General features: G+C 42.8%; 1 protein-coding gene and 1 pseudogene across 1 annotated transcript; both read left to right on the forward strand.

The window, feature by feature from the left end:
• The first annotated feature begins 660 nt into the window (after positions 1-660).
• Positions 661-8,574, forward strand: LOC139374503 (peptidyl-prolyl cis-trans isomerase E-like; annotated as a pseudogene).
• On the forward strand, positions 6,671-10,074 carry LOC139375314 (gap junction beta-4 protein-like). The gene is made up of 2 exons (XM_071116966.1): positions 6,671-6,749; positions 8,567-10,074. The coding sequence occupies exon 2, from the start codon at positions 8,693-8,695 to the stop codon at positions 9,521-9,523; it is 831 nt and encodes a 276-aa protein (XP_070973067.1). The 5' UTR covers positions 6,671-6,749; positions 8,567-8,692; the 3' UTR covers positions 9,524-10,074.
• Positions 10,075-21,223: the final 11,149 nt, after the last annotated feature.

A 21,223-nucleotide genomic window follows, 5' to 3' on the forward strand; every position in this document is an offset into this window, starting at 1 on the left:
GTGTGTACACATTGCATTGCTCAAGTGAAGCGTTGAAGAAATATTCAATTTTGGTCAAATTATTAATTCATTTCACAAAACCAAAGGATTATGGTACATTAAACTAGCTACCTTCGCAGACTGGGGAGCATAAAGTAAATATAATTTGGGAATTGAGGACTGGGCACACTATTATACCAACTAGCCAACAACGGTGACAAAAAAAAATACAATTTTGATGAGTTGACGAGGCCATATGATTCCAGCTTGGTGGAGTGTCACTGGGCTGTAATCATGCCAAACTGTACATTTTGCAATGACTACTAGCATTTCTATTGAACAGGTTTAGCAGACAGGGACCTACAGTACCTGAATCTGTCCAATAGAAAAGCTTGTTTTAGTTGCAAAACAGAACGTTTTACAACTATTTAGACTAATGATTACACCCCTGGTTATGCCTAAGCCAGCATTTTTAAATGGCACAACTGGGTGGCGCCAGAGCTCAAAAGTGGATCACCAGAGTGGCAGGCTTTGGTATCCCACCTTGGTTTCTCCCTCAGCCAATGTTAGACCTAGGGTTGCTTGAAAGGGTAAGAGCTGGTGAGGAAAGAGTAGATTCAGTAAACGGTGTAAGTGAACATTTAAGAACTCAGTACTATGCTTTCTTGAATATATTCACTGATGAATCTAAGGACCCTAAAACGGGGAGCACAGGTGCAGCTTTTAGTGTTCCTGATGGCTGTGACAAAAAGAGCAACGGATAATTTATCTGTATACACAAAGGTGTTCCTGGCCATACTCATGGCTACAGAGTGGGTGGGGGAGGTGAGGCCAGACAGGGGTAGTCATCATCTCGTGTTCAGCACTGATTAGCTTAAATTCATTTGTATCACAGAGCAGACAATGTATTGTATGAGATTTTTCAGTGCCGGGTTTAGGTTGAGACAGATGGGGGTATTCGTGAGGTTCCTCTGGGTACCCGCTCATGTAGAGGAGGTGAATGTTCTCGCCAAGCAGGCTCTCAAACATCCTAATGTTGACATGGAAATGTCAATCAGTAAATTCAAAAGCCAAGGGGTTAATAAGAACTGTGATCACACAAAAACAAATGTCAAGAGTTGTGGAACAGGGAGGGAAAGGGAAGACCCCTGTATACAATTCAGGAAAAAGTGGGGACAGGGACGTCCTGGGGTCAAGCGATAAGGGTGGAAAGTGTAATCACAAGGCTGAGACTGAAACGCAAAGCTCAACAGCACATTGAAAGTGTTAGGAAATCATCCAACTGGGAAGTGTGATCACTGTCAAGAGGAGATGGAAACTGTGGAACGTGTAATATTTCAGTGCCAGCACTATTCAATGGGAGGGAAAGGGAGATATTGTAATTCGATTTAATAAGGAGTAACGGTATTCCAGAGCTAAGTTTTAGTGAATTGTGTAGTTCGTTTTTAATAAGACTAGAATTAATGGGTAGGGTTATTAGACATTCCCTGTCTCTGGTTAACAGTCCAGTCGGTGGCGGTAATGTACCTTTAAAGTTGGTTGCCTACCGCCATATAAAATCCACAGAAGAAAGTGGGCTTTGTTTGTAATGGACCAATCACTAGTTTTGCAGGGGTCAATGGTTCGTAATTTTCCCGAAACGCGGGGGGCTACTGCTAAATTACACTAAAGCCGCCATGGCATTAATCTTGAAAAATATACATTTCACTGTGAAACGCTGCTGACTATCAGACAGTGGGCAGGCTGTGACTGAATGGTTGGTGCGGCAGGTAGCCTAGTGGTTAGAGCGTTGGGCCAGTAACCGAAAGGTTGCTAGATCGAATCCTCTTACGTTTAGCAACTTATTGGTTGTGATAGCTAAAGCCCCATTCATTGTTTTAATACGAAGTCAAAGACACTTAAGAAACCGTTTAGTTTATCTGATCATTTACTACTTTGATTGACTAGCTAGCGAACGTGACTGTATATGTGTTGACACAGGTGGACGAAAAAGTGCTGCATGCGTTCATTCCGTTCTGGGATATCACAGATATTCAGATTCCAATAGACTATGAAACGGGTGAGAGGAAATACCTTCACCATTCAGTGTTTTGCATAAAGGTAAAGCGCAACAGTGAAGAGAAACTCATCCATCCTGCCTGGAAATTTAGCCAGAGTTAGCTGCTACTGGAGATGAAAACCTTAACGTTAGAGCAGAAGTTTATGTCTCATGAGTGTGTTCATAAATTCAATCTGGAGTGCGCTCTGGGTGTATATAAATCTAGAGCGATGTCAGATTGTCCGTTCGTAAATTCAGAGCGTTTCGCTCTCTAAACTTTCAGAGTGCACACTGGACGCTCTGGCGGAGGAGTAGGGTTGATCCGGGCGTTCAGACCTCACAACCGCATCCAAGCTAACGTTGGATAGTTTACTTAGCTACTTAGATACTTCCAGACACAAATGAGAACACCTCACTGACTATTTTCCCGTCCAAGCAGAGCTGGTTAGGCAGTTTTTATGTTATCCAGAGCGTTGATGACTAACTGCTGCTGGCAACAATTTAATTGTGTTTTTTTGCCAACGTTTACTGACACCGGCCATATTCAATGGGAGTTGAATGTTTGTAAATTCATCAGTTATTCTGTGCTCTGGCACGCTCAGACGAGTGTTCTGAAATCGGAGTAGATGGCCAGAGTTAATTTACGAATGCTTTGCTTTGCAGAGAAGCACAGAGGATTCGCATTTATTGAATTTGAATTGGCTGAAGTAAGTTTAATCAACCTCTATGCAAATATGCCATATTATGTTGGATATGGCCAGTAAACAAATGTGTGTGTATTGTAATGGCTCAGGGTTCAGCATGGACCGCCATCTAGTGGTTGTGGTGGACGGTCATTGGCTATCAAATCAAATGTTATTTGTCACTTGCACCGAATACAACAGGTTACGGTGAAATGCTCACAATAATGATTGTGTTGTAATGTTTTGCCCCAGCCACCCTAGTCAGACTGTTCTCTCTGCTACCGCACAGCAAGCGGTACCGGAGTGCCAAGTCTAGGTCCAAGAGGCTTCTAAACAGCTTCTACCCCCAAGCCATAAGACTCCTGAACATCTAATCAAATGGCTACCCAGACTATTTGCAGTGCCCTCTCCCCTCTTTTTTTTTTACACTGCTGCTACTCTGTTGTTATTATCTATGCATAGCCACTTTAACTCTACCTACATGTACATATTACTTCCACTAACCGGTGCCCCTGCACATTGACTCTGTATATAGTCTTGCTATTGTTATTTTACTGCTGCTCTTTAATTATTTGTTTATTTTATTTCTTATTCTTATCTGTATTTTTTAAACTGCATTGTTGGTTAGGGGCTCGATAGTAATCATTTCACTGTAATGTCTACACCGGTTGTATTCGGCGCATGTGACTAATACAATTTGATTTGCTGTGATTCTTACATCCCCCTCTTCATCTTCCACAGGATGTTGCTGCTGCTATTGATAACATGGTGAGTGAAACACTGTCTGCTTCTAAAGTCAGTTTGGTTTAACTAATAGACCTTTACATTATCCCCTGTTTTGGTACTATGTACTCTGAGACAGTGACTCTCATTTTTCAAAGGTGTGGTTTGAACCATTCTCTTTCATGCATGTTTTCCCTCTGTTTTATTGACAGAATGAGTCAGAGTTCTTTTGAAGAACCATCCGGGTCAACATCGCCAAACCTATGAGGATCAAAGAGGGCTCTTCTCGTCCAGGTGAGTGATATGCATTAGTCTCTCTATAAATACTTCAACTGCCCCATGGCTTTGACCTATAATGAAACCCCATAGATGTGATAAAACCGCTAACTTTATGCCATTTCCTCAGTTTGGTCAGATGATGATTGGCTGAAAAAGTTATCGGGAACGACTGCCGAAGAGGCTGAGGTAACGGAGTCCACTGGAGAATCAGCCAAATAAACAACAGCAGATGCAAGTTGTGTGTGTGTTCCTGTCTGTCTCTGTGAGTGTAGTACATTGTGTAATAACATCTTATATTGTAAAAAGCCTGTCACAATAATATATTATCATTGATTGCCCCCAGCCAAGAAGGGCAGAACAAACCCCCAGGTTTACATGGACATCAAGATTGGCAATAAGCCAGCAGGGAGACTGCGCTTCCTGCTCCGAGCAGACATTGCTCCTATGACCGCAGGTATCCATGTTCCTCCTTGCTATAATGTATCAGGGACATTTCTGAAAAAAGAACCCTGTCATTAGAGGAATATTTGGACTGTATCAAAAGAGATCATATGTAAAGCTGGAAAGATTCAGCCAATTAAGTTTCTCTAGTCTGCATTTTGTCATGCCTGTTAAATAGAAGCAGCATCCCTTAAAATCTACTACTCCTCTGCCCTGACATCTCCCGTAGAGAACTTCCTCTGCTTGTGCACACATGAGAAGGGCGTTGGCTTCAAAGGCAGCGGTTTCCACCGTGTCATCCCACTGTTCATGTGTCAGGGAGGAGACTTCACCAACCACAATGGCACTGGGGGCAAGTCCATCTACGGGTGAAAGTTTGAGGATGAGAACTTTGTCCTCAAACACACTGCTGCAGGTGAGGCATGTCCCTGTACAGCTGTAAATATGTCTGTCTGTGAATGAATGGGTAGAGTGGTGAGGAAGTGCATGATGCATTGCCATATTGCTCTTAAATGCAAGTAAAACTAAATGCATGCTCTTTAACCGATCGCTGCCCGCACCTACCCACCTGTCCAACATCACTACTCTGGACAGTTCTGACTTAGAATATGTGGACTACAAATACCTGGTTAGACTGTAAACTCACATTAAGCATCTCCAATCCAAAATTAAATCTAGAATCGGTTTCCTATTTCACAACAAAGCATCCTTCACTCATGCTGCCTAACATACCCTCGTAAAACGGACCATCCTACCGATCCTCGACCTCGGCGATGTCATTTACAAATAACCTCCAACACTCTACTCAACAAATTGGATGCAGTCTATCACAGTGCCACCCGTTTTGTCACCAAAGCCCCATATACTACCCACCACTGCAACCTGTACGCTCTCGTTGGCTGGCCCTCGCTTCATACTCGTTGCCAAACCCACTGGCTCCAGGTCATCTACAAGTCTCTGCTAGGTAAAGCCCCGCCTTATCTCAGCTCACTGGTCACCATAGCAGCACCCACCCGTAGCACGCGCTCCAGCAGGTATATCTCACTGGTCACCCCCAAAGCCAATTCTTCCTTTGGCCGTCTTTCCTTACAGTTCTCTGCTGCCAATGACTGGAACAAACTGCAAAAATCACTGAAGCTGGAGACTCATATCTCCCTCACTAGCTTTAAGCACAAGCTGTCAGAGCAGCTCACAGATCACTGCACCTGTGCATAGCCCATCTGTAAATAGCCCACCCACTACCTCATCCCCATACTGTATTTATTTATCTTGCTCGTTTGCACCCCAGTATCTCTACTTGCGCATTCACATATATATATATTTATACTGCACATCTACCATTCCAGTGTTTAATTGTTATATTGTAATTACTTCGCCACCATGGCCTATTTATTATTGCCTTACCTCCCTTATCCTACCTCAGTGCACATACTGTATATAGACTTTTTCTACTGTATTATTGACTGTATGTTTGTTTATTCCATGTGTAACTCTGTTGTATGTGTCGAACTGCTTTGCTTTATCTTGGCCAGGTCGCAGTTGCAAATGAGAACTTGTTCTCAACTAGCCTACCTGGTTAAATAAAGGTGAAATAAAAATAAAATATGCAGATTTGAATGAGTATAGTTTCTGATCACATGAGGATAAATGCACCTCTCCTCTCCTCTTCTCGTCTCCTTCTCAAACCGATTGGATGAGAAAGCCAGAGGTCCCTACCCTTTTAACTTTCTCCTCCAATGGGTTTTGAGAAGGAGACTATGAGAGGGGATGCGAGGAGTAGGCAATTGAGATTCTCCCATGGAGGGGAAGTAGGGTCCTATAGGTTGTTACAGACTGTGAAGAAGTTGTGTACCAAGACTCATGTCATGTTGTCTGTCACCACACGCACAAGGAACAAAAGAAGGCAAGACCAAGCAGAAAGTGATCATTTCAGACTGTGGAGACTATGTTTAACTTGAAGCACAGAAGAGTGACTGTTGTAGCTGAGTGTGTGACTGTATGTGTAAAAAAATATGCAGTGTCAGACTGAAGAATGATAAACTGCTCAGTTTTTATCATGTACTACACATGTCCATGACTCATCTGCTGTACATGGATTCTCCCTGTTCTTCCCACCTTCTCTGTGATGTAAATATTACAATAAACACTTGTTTTATAATAAACATAAACAACTGCTGTATCAATGTCACATTTTCCAAATTGTAAATAAAACGTTTTCTTCGTTGATACAGTATAGGACTGTATAGTGAATCTGTCTTTTAGGATTTTTCATTCAAAATGTACCCCAGCATTTCTAAGAGGTTGCATTATATATTCGATCATTTAAGTTTATGGGTCTTCAATGAAAAAAATAAAAACTCGATCATTTTGACTAACGGTCTGAAATAAAGTCTATGACCAGCCGCTCCACTCTGAATAACATTTAAATGACCGGCGATAACACTCCGCTCGATGGTTCGTTCACGAGCCACACCTGGATAAATGGAACGTTGTACGGTAACGTCGTTATGTAAATTCCCAGTAAAACCATATTTCTCCATTACGATACGAACTGCAACTTTCCCGACGGAGTTTATGGTCCTTTCTATATAAAGTCATTTTGAAGTGTAAGTACATTTATTTGTTTAGATTCCCACCTGCGAATCAATAGCTGTACTATAAGGTTATTATATAAAGATTGCGAGAGATCAAGTTTGGGTCCTTTTTAATGATTGCAGTGATTGCATTTGAGACAATTTTTCTCAGCAGAGCACTGACTAGAATCAACAATTAGGAAATAAACTAGTTTCCACAGCCTAACTGTGTTATAAAAACTATAAATGTGTCCGGTATTAATGTTTAGGCCTACTATGAATGCAATAGTTAGTGTCTTCAGAAAGTATTCAAACCCCTAGACTTTTTCCACATTTTGTGTCACAGCCTGAATTTAACATTTAATCAATTGATGTTTTGTCAGTGGCTTACACACAATACCCCATAATGTCAAAGTGGAATTATGTTTTTAGGATAATTCACAAATTACAAAAAAATGAAAAGCTGAAATGTCTTGAGTTGATAAGTATTAAACCCCTTTCTTATGGCAAGCCTCAAATAAGTTCACAAGTAAAAATTTGCTAAAGTCACATAAGTAACATGGACTCTTGTGTGCAATAATAGTTTTTAAACATGATTTTTGAATGACTACCTCGACTCTGTACCCCCCACACACACAAGTATCTGTAAAGTCCCTCAGTTGAGCAGTGGATTTCAAACACAGATTCAACCACAAAACCAGAGGTTTTCCAATGCCTCTCAAAGGGCAACTATTGGCATATGGGTAAAAATGAAAAAAATCCATTGAATATCCTTTTGAGCATGGCGAAGTTATTAATTACACTTTGGATGGTGTATCAATACACCCAGTCACTACAAAGATACAGGCGTTCTTCCTAACTCAGTTGTCAGAGATGAAGGAAACCGTTCAGAGAATTCACCATGAGGCCAATTGTGATTTTGAAACAGAGTTTGGCTGTGATAGAAAACTGAGGATGGATCAAAAACATTATAGTTACTGCACAATACTAACTCAATTGACAGAGTGAAAGGAAGGAAGCATGTACAGAATAAAAATATAATAAATATGCATTATGTTTGCAACAAGACACTAAAGTAATAATGCCAAATCTACACTTGAGTTGCTTACCAAAAATACAGTGATTGTTTGTGAGTGGCCGAGTTACAGTTTGGACTTAAATATACTTGAAAATCTATGGCAAGACCTGAAAATGTTTGTTTAGGGCAAATGTTGCACAATCCAGGTATGGAAAAGTCTTAGAGACTTACCCAGAAACTCACAGTTGTAATCGCTGCTAAAAATGATTCTAACATGTATTGACTCTGTTTTGTTTACAAATGACATTATTGCGCATTTTGTGTAGATCGTTGACAAAAAAAATGACAATTAAATCAATTTTATTCCCACTTTGTAACACAACACATTTTGAAAAGGTCAAGGGGTGTAAATACTTTCTGAAGGCACTGTAACTTGCTACTCAACAGAAATCCTGTCATGTGTTTTTAGGACATGGGGGCTTTTATCATCCTTAATATATTAACTTTATCATTCAATTTAATTTTAAAAGAATACCGCAAGTGTGAAAATAGCTACCAGTTATTTGGTTGGGAATGACTTTTTACACTTGGGAAAACAGGTGACACCAGTTATTTGGTTGGGAATTACTTTTTACACTTGGGAAAACAGGTGACACCAGTTGTTTGGTTGGGAATGACTTTTTACACTTGGGAAAACAGGTGACACCAGTTATTTGGTTGGGAATGACTTTTTACACTTGGGAAAACAGGTGACACCAGTTGTTTGCGTCCTTTTGTTCACTCATACTCAAAGGCCTAATCTTTTCCCCACTTCCTCTCTCTTTTTCTAAAGATCGCTGAAAGTGAAGAACACTCCAGAATTTTACCTGAGATCTCAACCAACAGTTGAAATAGTTTCTCGCACTAATTATTCCGTAATAACTTTCGTCAGGGAGGTAGATTGTGAGTCAGTCTCACAATGAACTGGGCATTCCTCCAGAGCCTCCTCAGTGGGGTGAACAAGTACTCCACGGCATTCGGCCGCGTGTGGCTGTCCGTTGTCTTCCTCTTCAGGGTCATGGTGTTTGTCGTGGCAGCCGAGAATGTGTGGGGCGATGAGCAAAAAGACTTCACGTGCAACACGGCCCAGCCTGGCTGCCACAACGTCTGTTACGACCACTTCTTCCCTGTGTCCCACGTCCGCCTGTGGGCCCTGCAGCTCATCTTCGTCACATGTCCCTCTCTCCTGGTGGTAATGCACGTAGCCTACAGAGATGAACGTGAGCGTAAACACACACTAAAATACGGTGAGGGCTGCCAGAAAATCTACATGAACACCGGTAAGAAGCGTGGAGGGCTGTGGTGGACCTACGTCCTGACCCTGGTCTTCAAGGTGGCTGTGGACGCCACCTTTGTGTATTTAATCTACCATATCTACGAGGGCTATGACTTCCCCTCCCTCATCAAGTGTGAGCAGAAGCCCTGTCCCAACAAGGTGGACTGCTTCATTGCTCGCCCCACTGAGAAGCGGATCTTCACCATCTTCATGGTGGTCACCAGTCTGGCTTGTATCCTGCTCTCCTTCTTGGAGATCCTGTACCTGGTCGGGAAACGCTGTAAAGAGGTCTTCACCCGTATGCACAAGAACTCACCCTCCTCCACCATCCAGCCACGCCAGATGGCCATGGCTACCTCCCTGGTGGTTGGTGGCAAGAATGGAATGCAGTCCAACTCATTAAAGCTGCCCTCAATAAAGCTACCCAGCAAGGATACCTCAGCCCCATCTTATAGCGTTGTCGTGTATGCCTGAGGTAAAGACTGGACAAAGACATTAGAGACTGAATGAGAGAATGCAAAGAAGACATAAGTATGGAGACAATGGGATATATCTTCCATTTCTCTTCAGGCCCTCACTGGGCTAGAGAGTACCTCACTGCCATTCAAGACTGTCTTCTCATTGCCTGAGCTACAATGGAACTGGATGGCTCTTGACATTCCTGGATAAATTGTTTACCTACCATTCTGTCATTGACCGGGTAATTAAACAAATTAGTCACTTTAAATAAAATATCCATCATTTACAGAGGAAAGTTTCACGCTAGGGCTGGGAAATGTAATTTATTCTTATGTTATTTGTTCGCTGTCTACCACACCTCACAACTTTACCAGTGCTATTTTTATGAAAGGACTCAACCATTGCCACACTGTGCCCATACCACTGCTGTTCTTATGCCCTCGAGGAGTTGTTTTCCCTGTCTCATCCTTCATTACGAATGGCAGAGACTGCATCAGGCTTTGTTGTGAAAAAGATGAAGCAAAGAGCAATGTATTTTCAGACAATTAAAAATATGTCATTTCTTCTATGGACTTTGAGAGTATTTTTCTGGTCATACTGATGTTAGTCCATTAGATATGCACAAACATGGCTTGAAAAATGAGTATGGCTATTCTGTGTTTATGCTTATTACATTGTATATTATAAAATACATACACTCTGCATAAAGCCAGTAGAGATAATGATTTTAGTGGGTTTCTGTAAGCTGTTGATTAAACTGTGTATCTCAAAATACATGGATGTAAACATATTTGGGGATATTTACAGTGTCTTCAGAAAGAGTTCATACACTTTTACTTGGTTCATATTTTGTTGTGTTACAACCTGAATTCAAAATGTATTCAATATTTTTTACACATAATACCCCATGATGACAAAGTGAAAACATGTTTTTAGAAATTTTAGCAAATTCATTGACAATTAAATACAGAAATATTCAATTTACAGAAGTATTCACACCCCTGATTCAATACTTTGTAGAAGCAGCTATGGCAGCAAGTCTTTCTGGATAAGTCTCTAAGAGCTTTCCACACCTTGATTGTGCAACATTTGTCCATTATTCTTGTCAAAATTCTTCAAGCTCTGTCAAATTAGTCATTGATCATTGCTAAACAAACCATATTCAGGTCTTGTCACAGATTCTCAAGTAGATTTAGGTCAAAACTGTAACTAGGCAACTCAGGACCATTAACTGTCTTCTTGGTAAGCAACTCAAGTGTAGATTTGGTCTTGTGTTTTAGGTTATTGTCCTGCTGAAAGGTGAATTCATCTCTCAGTGTCTGGTGGAAAGCAGACTGAACCAGGTTTTCCTCTAGGATTTTGCCTGTGCTTAATTCCATTCCATTTATTTTTTATCCTGAAAAACTCCCCAGTTCTTAACGATTACAAGCATACCCATAACATGATGCAGACCCCACTATGATTGAATAAATGGAGAGTGGTACTCAGTAACGTGTTGCATTGGATTTGCCCCAAACATAATACTTTGTATTCAGGACAAAAAGTGAATTGATTGGCCCCATTCTTTGCAATATTACTTTAGTACCTTGTTGGAAACAGGATGCATGTTTTGGAATAGTTTTAACATACAAACAAGATACCATACTCATTGTGAGAGAAATGCCCCTATACAGTACATTTTCTATGATGTCACCTGTGTTAATTCGTTACAGACAGTATTCAAATGCTTTTTCTTAGTTCAGAGACTTAGATAAGGATCAAGACCATGAAAAGTCCCTTAGCATTGAATTTCCCATTCAAAAGGAAACAGTCGTCTTAGCTGATTTCAAATCAAATCAAATTTTATTTATCACATGCACCGAATACAACAGTGAAATGCTTACTTATGAGATACTAAACCAACAATGCAGTTAAAAAATTTCAATTAAATAAAAATCTAGGTAAGAATAAGAAATAAGTAATTAAAAAGCAGCAGTAAAAATAACAATAGCGAGATGATACACAGTGGGGTATCGGTACAGAGTCAATGTGCGGGTGCACTGGTTAGTTGAGGTAATTTGTACATGTAGGTAGAGTTATTACAGTTGTAGCGGTGTAAAAGAGGAGATGGACAATGCAAATAGCCTCGGTAGCCATTTGATTAGATGTTCAGGAGTCTTATGGCTTGGGGGGTAAAAGCTGTTTAGAAGCCTCTTGGACCTAGACTTGGCGCTCCGGGACCGCTTGCCGTGCGGTAGCAGAGAGAACAGTCTATGACTAGGGTGACTGGAGTCTTTGACAATGTAGGGCCTTCCTCTGACATCGCCTGGTGCAGAGGTCCTGGATGGCAGGGAGCTTTTCCACACTGATGTACTGGGCCGTACGCACTACCCTCTGTAGTGCTTTGTGGTTGGAGACCAAGCAGTTGCCATACCATGCAGTGATGCAACCAGTCAGTCATGCTCTCGATGGTGCAGCTGTAGAACCTTTTGAGGATCTGAGGACCCATGCCAAATCTTTTCAGTCTCCTGAGGGGGAATAGGTTTTGTCGTGCCCTATTTACGACTGTCTTGGTGTGGTTGGACCATGTTAGTTTGTTGGGGATGTGGACACCAAGGAACTTGAAGCTCTCAACCTGCTCCACTACAGCCTTGTCGATGAGAATGGGGGCGTGCTCGGTCCTCTTTTTCGTGTTGTCCACAATCATCTCCTTTGTCTTGATCATGTTGAGGGAGAGGTTGTTGTCCTGGCACCACACGGCCAGGTCTATGACCTCCTCCATATAGGCTGTCTCGCCGTTGTCGGTGATCAGACCTCCCACTGTTGTGTCATCTGCAAACTTAATGATGGTGTTGGAGTCGTGCCTGGCCGTGCAGTCATGAGTGAACAGGGAGTACAGGAGGGGACCTGAGCACGCACCCTTGAGGGGCCCCTGTGTTGAGGATCAGAGTGGCAGATGTGTTGTTGCATACCCTTAACACCTGGGGGCGGCCCGTCAGAAAGTCCAGGATCCAGTTGCAGAGGGAGGTGTTTATTCCCAGGGTCCTTGACACAAGTCATTTTTCCAACAATTGTTTACAGACAGATTATTTAACTTATAATTCACAACAGCAAAGGACCTTGTGAAGATGCTGGGGGAAACAGGTAAAAAAGTAACTATATCCACAGTAAAATTAGTTCTATATCAACATAACCCGAAAGGCTGCTCAGCAAGGAAGAAGCCACTGCTCCAAAACCGCCATAAAAAAAGCCAGACTACGGTTTGCAACTGCACATGAAACAAAAATAGAACTGTTTGGCCATAATGACCATCGTTATGTTTGCAGGAAAAAGGGGGAGGCTTGCAAGCCGAAGAACACCATCCCAACCATGAAGCACGGGGGTGGCGGGATCATGTTGTGGGAGTGCTTTGCTGCAGGAGGGACTGGTGCACTTCACAAAATAGATGGCATCATGAGGCAGGACACTTATGTGGATATATTGAAGCAACATCTCAAGACATCAGTCAGGAAGTCTGACTCAGTTACACCAGCTCTGTCAGGAGGAATGGGCCAAAATTCACCCAACTTATTGTGGGAAGCTTGTGGAACGCTACACAAAACGTTTGACCCAAGTTAAACAATTTAAAGGCAATGCTACCAAATACTAATTGAGTGATTGTATTGTAAACTTCTGACCCACTGGGAATGTGATGAAATAAATAAAAGCTGAAATAAATATTTCTCTCTACTATTATTCTGACATTTCACATTCTTAAAATAAAGCGGTGATCCTAACTGACCTAAGACAGGGCATTTTTACTCTGATTAAATGTCAGGAATTGTGAAAAACTGAGTTTAAATGTATTTGGCTAAGGTGTATGTAAACTTCCAACTTCAACTGTAGGTGTTCCTTTTGTCCAGGTGGGAAAGGGCAGTGTGGAGAGCAAAAGAGATTGCATTATTTGTGGATCTGTTAGGGCGGTAAGCAAATTGGAGTGGGTCTAGGGTTTCTGGGATAATGGTGTTGATGTGATCCATGACCCGCCTTTCAAATCACTTCATGGCTACAGCCCGTGAGTGCTACATGTCAGTAGTCATTTAGGCAGGTTACCCAAGTGTTCTTGGGCATAGATACTATGGTGGTCTGCTTAAAACATGTTGGTATTACAGACTCTGACAGGGTGAGGTTGAAAATGTCACTGAAGACACTTTCCAGTTGGTGAGCGCATGCTCGCAGTACACGTCCTGGTAATCCGTCTGGCCCTGCGGCCTTGTGAATGTTGACCTGTTTAAAGGTCTTACTAACATCGGCTGCAGAGAGTGGGATCACACAGTTTTCCGGAACAGCTGGTGCTGTCATGCATGTTTCAGTGCCGGGTATGAGTGCTGAGATTAGTCCCATATCAGCACTAGTGCATTTGTCACATATTAATGACAATCATTCTATATGGGGATCAGAACATACAGTCTGAGCAACACTCTAATTGTATAAGAGGACTGGTCCAATCACCAGTTTTATACGTTAGCCAGGGTGGTAGACGACCCTCCCAGTGGAGGAAATTTACCTGTCAGTCTCTGGGACAGGTGACTCCTCTGTTTACATGGAAATTGGAGATCATAAAAGGGATGATATGTGTAGTAAAGGTGAACACAGGGCTGTGAAGTGAAATCGAACAAGTTAGTCTCACTTTGTAATCCAGAAAGGGGAATTTCAGTTGTTCAATGAAGTGTATGTTTTTGTGTTCTGTAAAAATTAACTCTGTAATAATCAACCAGGAATCAAGGTTGGACCTGGTCTGTTGACACAGAATGTTATTTCTCTCTATTCAGCCTCTTGAATCAGGACTTGTGGGTCTTTCACTGTGTAGACAAAGAAAATAACACATGTTGGCAGCAGGTAGACTGTACATGATTCTCTTTTAGTTCTGCCCTAACTCCTCATTTTCCCTGTTAGCACTTGCCCCTGCTGTTTTCACTGTCTAATAGAGCGGTGTACAGACAGACACAGAACATTGTAGTCGTTTTCCTGTTCTCTCGGCGTGTGGAGACATGGTGTGCATTCTGTCAGGTGCACCCAGCAAACTGCCTGGACCAGTTCTCGAACTGGAGCAAAAAAAGCAAACTCCCTGTCACCTAAAGTGCATAAAATACAGGAAGTGTTGCCAAGGCAGATGTCTTATACACTGAACAAAAATATAAACGCAACATGCAACAATTTCAAAGATTTTACTGAGTTACAGTAAGGAAATCAATCAATTTAAATACATTCACTAGGCTCTAATCTATGGATTTCACATAACTGGGAATACAGATATACATCTGACCTTGTATTCCTTTTGTTGTACTCCCTGACGAAGGCCATGCAGCCGAAACGCGTCGGTTTAAAAAAAACTTTGTTTCTATTTAACATGCCATACTAATAAAGGCATTTTAATCAATTACATGAAGAGTGCCCTGGTCCTCCTTTCTTTTTGATGACAGATATACATCTGGTGGTCACAGTCCCCTTTAAAAAAAAGGAAGTCAGTACCAGGTGTGACCACCATTTGCCTCATATAGCGCAACACATCTCCTTCGCATAGAGTTGATCATGCTGTTGATTGTGGCCTGTGGAATGCTGTCCTACTCCTCTTCAATGGCTGTGCGAAGATGCTGGATATTGGCAGGAACTGGAACACGCTGTCGTGCACGTTGATCCAGAGCATCTCAAACCTGCTCAATGGGTGACATGTCTGGTGAGTATGCAGGCCATGGAAGAACTGGGATATTTTCAACTTCCAGGAATTGTGTACATATCCTTGCGACATGGGGCCGTGTATTATCGTGCTGTAACATGAGGTGATGGCGGAGGATGAATGGCATGACAATTAGGCTTTAGGATCTTGTCACTTCATCTCTGTGCATTTTAATTGCTATCGATAAAATGCAATTGTGCTGGTTGTTCGTAGCTTATGCCTGCCCATACCATAACCCCTCCGCAAACATGGGACACTGTTCACAACGTTGAAATCAGCAAACAGCTTGCCCACACGATGCCACACATGGTGTCTGCCATCTGTCATGTACAGAGTGAAGAGCACACTTCTCCAGCGTGCTAGTGGCCATTAAAGGTGAGCATTTGCCCACTGAAGTCGGTCACGACACCGAACTGCAGTCAGGTCAAGACCCTGGTGAGGACGACGAGCACGCAAATGAGCTTTCCTGAGGTGGTTTATAACAGCTTGTGTATAAATTCTTCTCTTGTGCAAACCCACTGTTTCATCAGCTGTCCTTGTTGCTGGCCTCAGACGATCCCGCAGAGGAAGAAGCCAGATGTGGAGGTCTTGGGTTGGTGTGGTTGCACGTGGTCTTTGGTTGTGAGGCCGGTTGGATGTACTGCTAGATTCTCTAAAATGATGTTGAAGGTGGCTTATTGTAGAGAAATTTACATTAAATTCTCTGCCAACAGCTCTGGTGGACATTCCTGCAGTCAGCATGCCAATTGCACGCTCACTCAAAACTTGAGACATCTGTGGCATTGTGTTGTGTGACAAAACTGCACATTTCAGAGTGGCCTTTTATTGACCCCAACACAAGGTGCACCTGTGTAATTATCATGCTGTTTAATTAGCTTCTTGTTGTGCCACACCTGTGGAACACCTCCCTCTGCAACTGGATCCTGGATTTCCTGATGGTCCGCACCCAGGTGTTAAGGGTAGGTAACAACACATCCACCACACTGAACCTCAACACAGGGGCCCCTCAGGGGTGCATACTCAGGTCCCCTCCTGTACTCCCTGTTCACTCATGACAGTATGCGTGTTGTGCAAGGACAATAACCTCTCCCTCAACATGATCAAGACAAAAGAGATAATTGTGGACTACAGGAAAAGGAGGACAAAGCACGCTCCCATTCTCATCGACAGGGCTGGAGTAGAGCAGGTTGAGAGCTTCAAGTTCCTTGGTGTCCACATCCCCAACAAACTAACATGGTCCAAGCACACCAAGATATTCGTGAAGAGGGCACGACAAAACTTATTCCCCCTCAGGAGACTGAAAAGATTTGGCATGGGTCCTCAGATCCTCAAAAGGTTCTACAGCTGCACCATCCAAAGCATGACTGGTTGCATCACTGCCTGGTATGGCAACTGCTTGGCCTCCGGCGGCAAAGCACTACAGAGGGTAGTGCGTATGGCCCAGTACATCACCGGGGCTAAGCTCCCTGCCTTCCAGGACCTCTGGACTAGGCGGTGTCAGAGGAAGTCCCTAAAAATTGTCAAAAACTGTTTTCTCTGCTATCACATGGCAAGCGGTACCGGAGCACCAAGTCTAGGTCCAAGAGGCTTCTAAACAGATTTTTACCCCCAAGCCATAAGACTCCTCAACATCTAATCAAATGGCTAGCCAGACTATTTACATTGCCCCCCCCCCCCCCCCCCACCACCTCTTCTATGCTGCTGCTACTCTCTGTTATTATCTATGCATAGTCACTTTAATAACTCTACCTACATGTACATATTGCCTCAATTACCACGACACGGGTGCCCCTGCACATTGACTTTGTACCGGTACCCCCTGTATATAGCCCCGCTATTTTTATTTATTGCTGCTCTTAAATTATTTGTTATTCTTATCTCTGACTTTTTTATCTGTATTTTCTTGAAACTGCATTGTTGGTTAAGGGCTTGTAAGTAAGCATTTCACTGTCTACACCTGTTGTATTCGGCTCAAGTGACAAATACAATTTGATTTGATTTGATGAGGTGCTGCATCAAATGACCTGGCCTCCACAATCACCTGACCTCAACCCAATTGAGATGGTTTGGGATGAGTTGGACCGCAGAGTGAAGGAAAAGCAGCCAACAGGTGCTCAGCATATATGGGAACTCCTTCAAAACTGTTGGAAAAGCATTCCAGGTGAAGCTGGTTGAGAGAATGCCAAAAGTGTGCAAAGCTGTCAACAAGTTAAATAGTGGCTACTTTGTAGAATCTCAAATATAACATATATTTTATTTGTTTACCAATTTGTTGGTTACTACATGATTCCATATGTATAACATTTCATAGTTCATTTAATGTCTTCACTATTATTCTACAATGTAGAAAATAGTAAAAATAAAGAAAAACCCTTGAATGAGTAGGTGTGTCAACTTTTGACTGGCACTGTGCATATAGGAGCCTTTTTTGCCTTTGTTGTTGTGTCATGTGTGAGGACATACAGTTGAAGTCGGAAGTTTACAAACACCACTAATTTCTTGTTAACAAACTATAGTTTTGGCAAGTCGGTTAGGACATCTACTTTGTGCAAGACACAAGGATTTTTTCCAACAATTGTTTACAGACAGATTATTTCACTTATAATTCACTGTATCACAATTCCAGTGGGTCAGAAGTTTACTTACAGTAAGTTGACTGTGTCTTTCAACAGCTTGAAAAATTCCAGAAAATGATGTCATGGCTTTAGAAACTTCTGATAGGCTAATTGACATCATTTGAGTCAATTGGAGGTGTACCTGTGATGTATTTCAAGGCCTAACTTCAACCTCAGTGCCTCTTTGCTTGACATCATGGATAAAATCAAAAGAAATCAGCCAAGACCTCAGAAAAAAATTGTAGACCTCCACAAGTCTGGTTCATCCTTGGAGGCAATTTCCAAACGCCTGAAGGTACCACGTTCATCTGTACAAACAATAGTACACAAGTATAAATAGCATGGGACCAAGCAGCCGTCATACCGCTCAGAAAGGAGACGCGTTCTGTCTCCTAGAGATGAACTCAATCCCAGAACAACAGCAAAGGACCTTGTGAATATGCTGGAGGAAACAGGTACAAAAATATCTATATCCAAAGTAAAACGAGTCCTATATTGGCATAACTTGAAAGGCCGCTCAGCAAGGAAGAAGCCACTGCTCACTGTGATGAATGAAGTAAAAGCTGAAATAAATTATTCTCTCTACTATTATTCTGACTTTTCATATTCTTAAAATAAAGTGGTGATCCTAACTGTCCTAAAACAGGGAATTTTTACTAGGATTAAATGTCAGGAATTGTGAAAAACTGAGTTTAAATGTATTTGGCTAAGGTGTATGTAAACTTCAACTGTACAGTAACGTGATAGCGTTGAATAGAAGCAAATCTTCCAAACAGAGCTTTAAACACTGTTTATAATTGCTTGTTCAATGAACCATAAACAATTAATGAACATGGACCTGTGGAAAGGTCGTTAAGACACTAACAGTTTACAGACGATAGGCAATTAAGTCACAGTTATGAAAACCTAGGACACTAAAGAGGCCTTTCTACAGACTCTGAAAAACACCAAAAGAAAGATGCCCAGGGTCCCTGCTCATCTGCGTGAACATGCCTTAGGCATGCTGCAAGGAGGCAGGAGGACTGCAGATGTGGCCAGGGCAATAATTTACAATGTTCATACTGTGAGACGCCTAAGACAGCGCTACAGGGAGACAGGATGGACAGCTGATCGTCCTCGCAGTGGCAGTCCACGTGAAACAACACCTGCACAGGATCGGTACATCCGAACATCACACCTACGGGACAGGTACAGGATGGCAACAACAACTGCCCGAGTTACAACAGGAACGCACAATCCCTGCATCAGTGCTCAGACTGTCCTCAATAGGTTGAGGGAGGCTGGCTTGAGGGCATGTAGGCCTGTCGTAAGGCAGGTCCTCACCAGACATCACTGGCAACAACGTTGCCTATGGGCAAAAACCCACCGTCTCTGGACCAGACAGGACTGGCAAAAAGTGCTCTTCACTGACGAGTCGCGGTTTTGTCTCACCAGGGGTGATGGTCGGATTCGTGTTTATCGTCAAAGGAATGAGTGTTACTCTGGAGCGGGATCGATTTGGAGGTGGAGGGTCCGTCATGGTCTGGGGCGGTGTGTCACAGCATCATCGGACTGAGCTTTTTGGCATTGCATGGAAGACATCCTCCTCCCTCATGTGGTACCCCTCCTGCAGGCTCATCCTCCAGCATGACAATGCCACTAGCCATACTGCTCGTTCTGTGCGTGGTTTCCTGCAAGACACGAATGTCAGTGTTCTGCCATGGTCAGCGAAGAGCCCGGATCTCAATCCCATTAAGCACGTCTGGGACCTGTTGGCTCAGAAGGTGATGGCTAGGGCCATTCCCCCCAGAAATGTCCGGTAACTTGCAGGTGCCTTGGTGGAAGAGTGGGGTAACATCTCACAGCAAGTCTGGTGCAGTCCATGAGGAGGAGATGCACTGCAGTACTTAATGCAGCTGGTGGCCACACCAGATACTGACTGTTACTTTTGATTTTGACCCCCCCCCCACCCCCCCCCCACCCCTTTGTTTAGGGACACATTATTCAAGTTCAGGTTATGTCTCAGATGTTTGAATCTTGTTATGTTCATACAAATATTTACACAGTTTAATGAAAAGAGTTTGCTGAAAATAAACGCAGTTGACAGTGAGAGGACATTTCTTTTTTTACTGAGTTTATTTTCCGACCGTGGTCCCCAATTCAAGTCACGGGTCTGGAAAGCCTTCATGGAGAAGCTGGGGGCCATGGTCAGCCTCACATCCGGGTACTGGCCTCAGTGTATGATCCTCCACCAGGAGCGGTGGAGGTTCATAAGGAGTCACTGCCAGGAACGGCAGTGGGAGTGGCCCGGTTCCTTCCCTTGGTGGAATAGGCTCAACTCAACGTCACTCCTACAGCGGGCTTACTCCCTTCCAGTGTGTCCCCGAATATCAGCCGTGTGGAACATCGCCCACGGGAGGCTCCAGCCTCCGTCGTCAGAAGGATCAGGCGGACCGCCACTGCAGTGAGGCTCCCGTGTTCCATCCTGGTGATCCCGTCTGGCTCTCCACCAGGAATCTTCCGCTCCCTCTGCCATGCCGGAAGTTGAGCCTCCGATCTGTGGGGCCTTCAAGGTCCTCCGGAGGGTCAATGAGGTAACCTATCGGATAGAACTCCCTGTCAACCACCAGATCTCACCCTCCTCACTCTCATGTTTCCCTCCTCAGGCCGGTGGTTTCTGGTCCCCTGGCTGATGAATTTCAAGTCTAATAGCAAAGGGTCTGCATACTTATGTAAATAAGGTATTTCTGTTTTTTTATTTGTAATAAATTTGCAAACATTTCTTAACCTGTTTTCGCTTTGTCATTATGGGGTATTGTTGTAAATTGATGGGTAAAAATGTGTATTCAATACATTTTACAATAAGGATGTAACATAACTGCATTTGGAAAAAGGGAAGGGAGCTGAATACTTTCCGAATGCACTGTATTTCCTATTTAATAAAACTGTATGAATATAGATTTTTTTTCTAAATAAAGTATAATCAATTTATAAAATTACTAACTATAAGATTTCACCTTCCTTATAACTGTAAAATGTGTATTTCTATATTTAGTGTTAGAGAACATGTCTGTAAATCGATATCTGAATGTGCTACAGAGTTATGCTGCGTTATGATGTAATGATTCCAGGCATATGCATTGTTAGTGGCTGTGATGTAGGGTTCAGCCAGGAGTGGATGGACGGTCGGAAGAGCGAATGAAATGGAAGGAGTGACATCCCAGCTTCAAGTGGTGTCAGATTTCCCATCCTGCTTCACACAGGCAGAAGATACAGTAAGTAACAGGTAACATGATAAGTAATTGTTTTGCCTTTATGGAAAAAGCTGAAAGGATTAATTCCCTTGATGATTTGAGAGTGCCCCTGCCATGCCCCACCTCTTCATCCCACAATAGAGAGCTACCTTGCACCAGGTAAACCTTTGAT

This window comes from Oncorhynchus clarkii, chromosome 19, assembly GCF_045791955.1.
Source record: "Oncorhynchus clarkii lewisi isolate Uvic-CL-2024 chromosome 19, UVic_Ocla_1.0, whole genome shotgun sequence".
Taxonomy (NCBI): Eukaryota; Metazoa; Chordata; class Actinopteri; order Salmoniformes; family Salmonidae; genus Oncorhynchus; species Oncorhynchus clarkii.